Here is an 8,792-nt window from a genome sequence, read left to right on the forward strand (position 1 = left end):
GACTGTTGTGGTCATGTCATTGGAAATATGGAGAATAAGCAGGGCGTAGCGGGAGGAAGGCTTACCACTCTAAACTCTGCAGGCTTGTCAGTGACACCCAGGTGGAACATAGTGGACTGCTGATTGCCTTGCTCCTTGTTGAGGAATGCCTTTATTGGCTTTTAAAGGCCTAGTCTTCAGTGACATTTTCCATGTGACACACTACATGGAAAGTCTCATTTAGACCTGAATGTGAAATGTACAATGGCCATAGATAATAGCATAAAATCAGCCTTCACTTCCTGCTTAAATATTAAAGGAGTGATGGTGATCAGTGGTCAATATTTTGGCACTATCATGGTTATACATCTCCTCCTCTTCTCATCATGAAAGCAGAGTTGGCAGTGTTGGTCCATTAACAACAGACTTCTCTGCCAAGAGCAGTCCTCCTAATCGTCCATCCAAACTGGAATTTACCTCCTCCACTGACAGTCTCTGCCCTGACTACAGAAACTGACTGTAGTCCCACTCATGTGTTACTGTCGAGTGTGGCATTACACATAATGCCTGTGTGTGGTCTGTGCACACTTTACATCTCATCATTATCTAGTGCAGTTTGTGTAACTTGCAGTTTGGAGACTGTAGACAGTTTGCAGCAAAACTCAAACATCTCTAGACTTTTCACAGTTCTCTCAGGAATTAATCTCTCAGGAACTAATTGCTCCACAGAGTATGGAACTTCAGGCTTTCATGCATTCATTTCATGCAAACAGATCAATATACTGTAAGTACGTCTTAGTATATTGGTCTGGTGGTTGCAGTTTATGATACATGCCAAACTGTCCACATGCACCTCAGGTACTACTTGGACCCAGGTCATTAAAGTGAGTTTATTTAGGAATATCACGTTCCTAAATATAGACAATATCAACTAATCTGCTAAAGATCCTGCTTTGACTGATTTTTGGTCCCTCTGGGATGCAGCACTTACATACAGTATTATCACAGTGTAAAGACGATATGAATTTGTTAGCAAACAGATGCTTATTTACACATCCAGCAGATACAAAGCAACATCATTCAGCATCATTCATTTGGAGTTGTGTTTCTGGCCACTTGATGAATGTAAGTCCATTATTCAGCTTATCCAGCTCTTCAGCTGCTAAATGCTCCACTATGTTCACCAGCTAATCGCTAACTTTGTCTGTGTGACATATGGGGCTGAGCAGGTAGTGTAAGCTACAGTGGGTTTTTAGAGGAAAAGTAAGGTTGCCAGCCTAAAAATCAAAATCAAAATCAACAATGCACTGCAGAGTCGGGTGATGATCCTCTGTAAGTTTGTCCCTGCGAGCTACCCCTTTGACATACAAGTAGTCATGTTAATATAATAGAATATTGAATTTTAAGATTAGCTTATGAATCAGGGCTTTATTGTGTCAGTTGACAGTGTGCTTTAGTGGTGCATTTTCCCAAATAAATTAGCAGTTAATCAAATTACAGCAAACCAAATGACACAAAGTGAACCTGGGACGTTCAGGGGCCCCTCAGGGTCTGGGGCCTTGGTGCAGTTGCCTGCTTTGGCCAGCCTTGTGTACATGTTTTGGTACATGTAGTCCACTTTCTGTTACATCCCCAGCACTGCCTTTATTCAGCATGACTGTGACTGTGAGGTCCTGTTTTCTCCAAAGTATGTTAGTACTGTATGAGCAAGATTCATTTGTGCATTTGTTACACTGCATTATTTACGGATTTTTTTAAATGTACTGCCTAGTGCTTTCATTACTTATTGTGAGTAGTGTATGTTTGGTTAGTTTTTAACACACCAATGTTATATCATTAAATTGCTTCACATTTTCTATGACACCAGAAGTGTTTCTTTCACAACACTGTCCCTCATTAAGCAGCCACACAATTACACAGTAAACATTCTCTTCTAACCTATGAATTATATCTGCCCTCCCTCAAGTAAAAAAAAATGTATCTGACTATACACACTGCATATTTCATACATCTGTAGTTTATAGATTGTGCTTGTTAACCCGCTGTTTATTCACATTGATCACAGACATTCCACAGGCAGACAGCAATCTGAATTCAATATCTTATGTAAACTGAGACGTCATTCACATTTTGAAAAAAGCATGACCAGACACTTGGCAGACAACATGTATCTCACTGTTTGTTGAAAATTCCTAAAAGCCTTCTTCTTGTCACAGAAGTCCAAACAAAGACTGAGGGGAATTCACTGGTATACGGCGCACTCTGTTGGCCATGGTTTGTATGTGTAGTTTTTTATTTAAAAATCCTCATTATTTGTAACTGATGGTTAAATCAGCTGTATTTTCCACTCACACATGCCCAAATAGCTAATTTTCTCCCAGTGCTTGCAATAATACCAAAGTACATGTTTTCCCAATCACAGCAGTACTGTAGTGGAGTGGAGGCAGTAGTCTGATTAGCAGATGATTAATAGTGTGTGTGTGGAAACCATAGTGATGAAGACCGCCCAATATTATGTTGTGATTGTGTCTGAAGTCTGTACATCCTCTAATTTAGTTACATCTGGCACATCTCCTGGCTTGTAAAATAATCATTTTAATCAAAAAGTGCATCATGAATTGAATGAAAGACAAATAACACAGCAAAACAACTAACGCTGCCAATTTAAAATTCAGGCAATAAAGGCAACACAAAGTTAAAACAACTTTGCTTTTGTGCTTTATCCCAATTAGGTTCTGTCAATGCATGCTGTCTGACAGGGCTTCCTGAACCAGCAGAAGACAAATTTAACGTTCACTGGTTTGGTGAAATAAAAAAAAATCAGTATCCTGGTAATAAAATGTCTACTACTCTGACAGTTTGAATTGAACTGATAATATTGATGGTGAAGCTTTATTAGTCACAGTGGAATGCGCTTAGTGTGCTGGAGATGGCTCGGGTAGCGTGGCAGACAGAGAGGTGGAGGCAGCTTGGCTGGAGACTGAAGAGATCGGGTAAACCGCAGTGGCTGGGATCACTGGCAGGGAATGAATCTGAGGCAGAGACAGACAAGGACAAACAAGCAACTAGCAACTAGAAACTAGAAACTAAACTGGAACAGGCCATAGCAAAGGTATCACAAAGGTGCACTGAGACACTCTGGCAATAGTTGAATGGTAGAGCCAGGTAGATATATTGTGAGACTTGACTGGATGATGAGTATCAGGTGTGCCGGTGATCAGCAGTAAGAGGAAAAACCAGAGCCCTCTGCCCAGGACAGTACACACACACACACACACACACACACACACACACACACACACTCGCACACACACATGCAGAGAGACAGACAGTACTGACAAGGAACACAGGGAGGGGAGAAACACAACAGAGCACACAAGGATAGGAGGAGAGATGTGGCTAAACTATGACACATTGATGTTTAGTTTTAAAAATACTATATCTATGTATGTTCCAACCCTATTTTTCTATCATTGTATGGACACAAGGGTTCATGAAATTAAAATCTCAGTATGCATGTAGTAGATTTTTTACCCTATGTTGTCAGCAGCTGTCGTGTCTTGAATTCTGAAATACCGGATAAATAATGTAAAATTTGCCTTGCTGGTCTCATTATTTAATTGCTTGACATTTGTGAGGAGAAAATTAAATGAGATGAGACAAAGATAGAATGAGTATAAAGAGAGACACAGACAGATATAAAAATCATCCATTTGCATGGATAAAAATGTCTCATAGCATGTGTATGTGCTGTGTGTATTTATGCAGCACCCATATCCTTCTGTTAAGAAAGCTAATGCAGTATTCACCTCAAATGATTAAATACACAACCACATTTATGTAAGAGTAGTGTATACTCTAGTTAGTGACAGGCATACAGCAAAATGGTGTTTGCCATTATTTGCTTTAACCATACTGTTCTACTTTATTCGTCATGTCTGCTGTTTGTGAAAGACTAATACAAACAGCAGAGGCCATAAAATAGCACTTTGTTACCACTCTCAGAGCATTATCAATGCCCAGTAATGATTTCCATTGTAAATTCACTATCTCTGCATCACCTTACCCATCTCACTATTATCGCAGTCCATATTCGCAGGGACTTGTGCTACCTTACCCTCAGCCTCTATTCACATGTTAATGAGCCTCTGTCTGAACTTATAGGTCTTGTGTAATCAGTCTGCATGTGAAAAGCAGGCATGAGCCAGAATTAGTAGACTCTAGTCAGGATTTAAAGCTAAAGCATACATCCATCCGAAAGGTCCTTGTTGCTATGTGAGTCACAGGCTCGCTCAATTTCCATGACAACATGGGCAGATGACATTCACCGTCTATAAGTATATCTGTTGCGCACAGAAACACTGAGGTAGTGTCCCTCAGTTTCATGAGAGCTCCTCACACTGCGGAGGCCACTGTGTTAGTGCTCTGAAGGGATCATATAGTGCTATGTGTGAGTCACACTGTGCTGCTGTTTATCAAGTTGTTCCTTAGATATAAAGGACCACTGCTCAGCAACATTTCCATCCAATACTTTAAAAAGTTCAACAGAGTCAGTCACCAGTATAATATTTGAATATATTTATTGTTATTGACATTAAAAAATAATACATGCGGAACCAACTCATATTCATATGTAATACAAATGGTTCCTAATTAAATACAATAAAATATTTAAACATCCATCCAGTCATGACTATTGTAGTTACACTCCAGATTTTCACATTTATAAAGATAAAACAGTTCTACAAATGTCATTAAAATCAGGCCAATTGTAATATGGATGGAAAATATGCACTGGGGAACATTTATTGCAGTTTCAATATTTCATGTTACAGTACAGCCATAGCACCTTGACCTAAAATGAGAAAGCCTACCTGAATTAGACAATAAAAGGCACTGGGTGTATTTAAAGGATAGGTTCACATTTTTTCAAGTCTAGTGTTGAGGTACAGAATCCAGTCATTTTTCTGTGCAAAAAACCATCCTTAAATTCAGCTGAAGATAATATAAGGCTTCAGCAGATTGAGTTATCCGAATCAAGTGGGGAGTTTTGCACAAAATAATGACTGTGGATTTTGTCCCCCATCGCTTACACTGAAATTTCTTTTAAAAAGGGATCTCTTTGTAGCCAGTATGGACAGGAGGAATGATTACGGCAACCGATAGGGCTAGGTAGTGTTAAAACAATTACGATACCAGGACCAATACCAGTACCTTAAAGTGATACCGATACTAATAGAGTACTTCATTCAATATACTTTTTTTTCGGTACGCTGAACTGCCAATTTCGTCAAATATATCGCGCTCGACTTCACCACCACAGACTGTATGTAGCTGCTAGGTGCTAGCTGTAGCTGCGGCAGTAGGCCATTCACACATCTCATTAAATTGAAGAACGGTTGCGGTGATTGGCTATGAGCAAAACCATACAAATAGTAATTGTTTTCTAGATCTGGGTACAAAAAGGATCGAATGCAGATATTGTTTGACTGGAGAAGTTTCAATACTACTTGGTATTGGGTAATTTCGGTCTATACCTTAAAGGTATACCCAGTCCTAGCAACCAATAATCATTTGAATGTACATATTGTCAGTATTGTTTTAAGATAGACTAAAAGTGGCTCGCAAACATAAAAAAACTGACATGGCCTATATATTAACACGCTTAGACATTGACCAACTCATGTTGGTCAATGTCTAAGCGTGCTCCTCAGGTATTTGTCCAGGGATCTTTATCCCCTGGTCTGTAATGTTTTTGGGACGGGAGTTGGCACAGCTGGACAGGGTTTCAGCTGTGCTGGTGGTTCTCTGGATGAACTGGAGGAAGTTCTCCTGAAGGGAGCCCTCATGGCTGGATGCCCCGAACTCCACCGGCTGGGTCAAGCAGCAGCGTCGAAACTTTACCAGCTCTTCTCTGATCTGTCTGTTTAATAGGCCGTAGAAGAACGGGTTAACTGCAAAGGAGGAGTAGGCCAGCCAGGTGACTGCCTCCTCTAAGTCCCCGGGGCTCTGCATGGAGCCAGTCAGAGACATTTGCAGGTGGAAGATGAAGTAGGGCAACCAACAAACCAAGAACTGGCCCACAATGAATACCAAAGTAAGGGCAGCCTTGCCGCCACTGAAGGCCCTCTCTGGTGATAGTCTTTGGGGCAGAGTGCGGGTGGTGGTGATCATGGTGGTCTGGCTGTTGATGGAGTCCGAGCGATTCTTAGCAGGGCTCGCATTTGCCCACGCTGGCACAGCAGGGACTTGCTGCAGGGCTGCAGAACGAGCAACCTTGTACACGGCACAGTAAACAGCAAAGATAACCACTGCAGGAACCAGGAAACAGACCACACTGAAGAGCACAGCAAACACACTTCTTAGACGACTGTGGCTCGCATGGAGAGAGCAGTGAGCTGCAGCAATAGAGCTCTGATGTCCATAAGCTGGCCATCCAAACAGCGTGACCAAAGCTAAGAGGGCTGATTTAACCCAGATTAGGAGCATGACACCAATAGCGAGGTTGATGGTCATCTTGACTTCATATCGCATGGGGTGTACAATATAGAAGTAACGCTCCACACTGATGGCTGTGATGGTGAGAATGGAAAGACAGATGAGGAAAACATTGAGAAAGATGTAAACCTGACACTCCAGAACAGTAAACACCACGGTGCCAAAAAAGGGAGAGCTGGATATGATACCCAAAGGCATGAGGAGGATGGCACACAGCAGATCCACTGCACAAAGGTGACACACAAAAGCGAACCTCTTCAGGTGAGGAGCACGAGCAATGGCCACCATCACACCAGTGTTGGCCAATAAAGCAATGAGGTTAAGGGTCACCATGCAGAACAACCCAAAAAGGTCTTTGATCTGTGACTGGGAGCTTGTGACGACACCCACATCGGCAGGAACCGTAGGATTGGCCTCCCATAGGGCAGTGGTGCGATTTGATCTCATGGAATCGGTCTTGTCGGCCATTATTCATTCACAACTTCCTCCAGTTGTATCTCAGACGTTTTCATATGTGGATGTCCTGTGTTGAAAAGACAGAAAACAGCTAATTTCTAATTGGAAGCATGTAAACAGTTGCATACATGTTTTAAGTGCAAACAGATACACTTAAATTGGAAACAGTTAAAAGTAAAATACAGCAATGACTAGCTTTTTTTTGTAAAATCAGTATTATCCCCCTTGAGAGCCATTCTACTCTGTTGTGAAAGATGAGAGTTGTAAGGACAATAAGCAATGACACTCTTCAATAGTCTGAGCTCTTTGCTACCAGTGATCTCAGTTAAGGTTTTCCAGTGTGCTTTTGTTTTAGGTCCAACTCCAGTCAAATAAGATCTAAGAAATGACAAGCCATGAAAAAGGAGTAACAAACTGATGTGATATACTGACATGATGTACAACCAAATGACAGCTTTTATGAGTAAACAAAAGCTAATGTGCATATGAGTTTTTGTTCAACATATGGACAAAAATGTATTGTGATATTATAAGTCCATTAATATTGGCAAAATGCAAGTCCTATGTCAAGGGTGCCAAGCGCTGACAAGTTAAAAGGCAATCAAAGCTTTCACCTGCTCTATCTTTAAAAGCTCTGACACAGTCTATGCAGTTTCAAGGCAAAGATTTTTACCACTTTGCTTTAAGTACACTTTGTTACAGGCTGTTCCAGCGAAAACATTGGTAAAGTTAAATCAATTCAAATCAAGTTTTGTTCCCCAAAATAGTTGACCTGACATTCATCCTCTCTGCAGTATGCAATGATGTGCTGATAGAAAAATATACATTTTAAAAATATCAATACCTTCGTATCTCATTATGTGGTAAAACATATTGATTGATTTTTGATTGAAAGTTAAATTCCATCTCGTTTTTCATCACCAAAAATAAAAATACAGCACTTACTTACCCATGATCCACCCTCTGTTTGTGTGGTTCAGTCAGTTCAGACCAAACAGGTTAACCAGGTCTCTGACTCGACAAAGCGCCTGTTGAAATCCCACGTAAGTTTATTTAGGCCCAAACCAGAGGAAGCCCAGTTTTATTTGTAGTCAACTGAAAATCCATGTTATCAAGTCCAGTTGAAGTTTGGTTCTTCTTTGGCTCCAGAGGTCTAGACTTATCACAGGTGCATATCTCCAATCAAACAAGTGCTGATCACTGATTCCATGATGATTTTAGATGGTCAATGATGCTTCCTCTCTCCTCTCTCTCATTCCTGTCCTGTGCAGTGTATGGCAGTGACAGTCACACATTGTATTGTGTGTGATTGTGTTTTTTTGCTTTCAAATAGACACACACTCCACTGTCCCACTTCCAGAGCCCAGTCTTCCCTGGGTCCTAATCTACACCAGTTTAAAGGGGAAACTCGTGTTCACCCTGATGCAGCCTCTGTATCTTACATGCATTTACTTACTTGCATAAGTAGTAGTATTTATTGAAATCAGAGGCAACTGTAACATTGCTAGAAAATGGAACTACTCCATTGACTACAATAAGTAAGGGATTGACTGTTGTAGTCATAGAATAAAATGCACTGCAACAAAATGCATGCTATTTTACATCTAAAGAGATGTTTGTGTTTTTTTTAACACCCCAATTACCTGTATTCCATAGCAGCGGTTCCCAAAAAATTCTATATTGACCTGAATATTTTGTCCTTGTAAATAGGTCTTAGTGCAGAAGTATAAAAAGTAATAGTATAAATTTCCTCCGCACCAAAAAGTCTTCATCTGGGTTAATTTAACTAGTATGTTTAACTGTTCTGACCTATAATTGTAGCAGCCTTCTTGAGCCAATTAGTGTAAAAAAAATGCAGA

General features: G+C 40.5%; 1 protein-coding gene across 2 annotated transcripts; it reads right to left on the reverse strand.

Moving 5' to 3' along the window:
- Positions 1 to 4,540: 4,540 nt before the first annotated feature.
- On the reverse strand, positions 4,541 to 8,351 carry gpr61l (G protein-coupled receptor 61-like). Of its 2 annotated transcripts, none has more exons than XM_044175872.1 (2): positions 7,879 to 8,351; positions 4,541 to 7,000 (listed from the first exon to the last, which is right to left on the reverse strand). In XM_044175872.1, the coding sequence occupies exon 2, from the start codon at positions 6,943 to 6,945 to the stop codon at positions 5,677 to 5,679; it is 1,269 nt and encodes a 422-aa protein (XP_044031807.1). In that variant the 5' UTR covers positions 6,946 to 7,000; positions 7,879 to 8,351; the 3' UTR covers positions 4,541 to 5,676. The 2 variants fall into 2 exon arrangements, with proteins under 2 accessions (XP_044031807.1, XP_044031797.1); XM_044175862.1 differs by having other exon boundaries at positions 7,883 to 8,348.
- Between the last annotated feature and the right edge of the window lie 441 nt (positions 8,352 to 8,792).

Source organism: Siniperca chuatsi, linkage group LG2, assembly GCF_020085105.1.
Source record: "Siniperca chuatsi isolate FFG_IHB_CAS linkage group LG2, ASM2008510v1, whole genome shotgun sequence".
Lineage (NCBI taxonomy): Eukaryota > Metazoa > Chordata > Actinopteri > Centrarchiformes > Sinipercidae > Siniperca > Siniperca chuatsi.

Bases quoted from the DNA above. Each gene is read 5' to 3' on its own strand.
- gpr61l (XM_044175872.1), bottom strand. From the start codon at position 6,945: ATGGCCGACAAGACCGATTCCATGAGATCAAATCGCACCACTGCCCTA.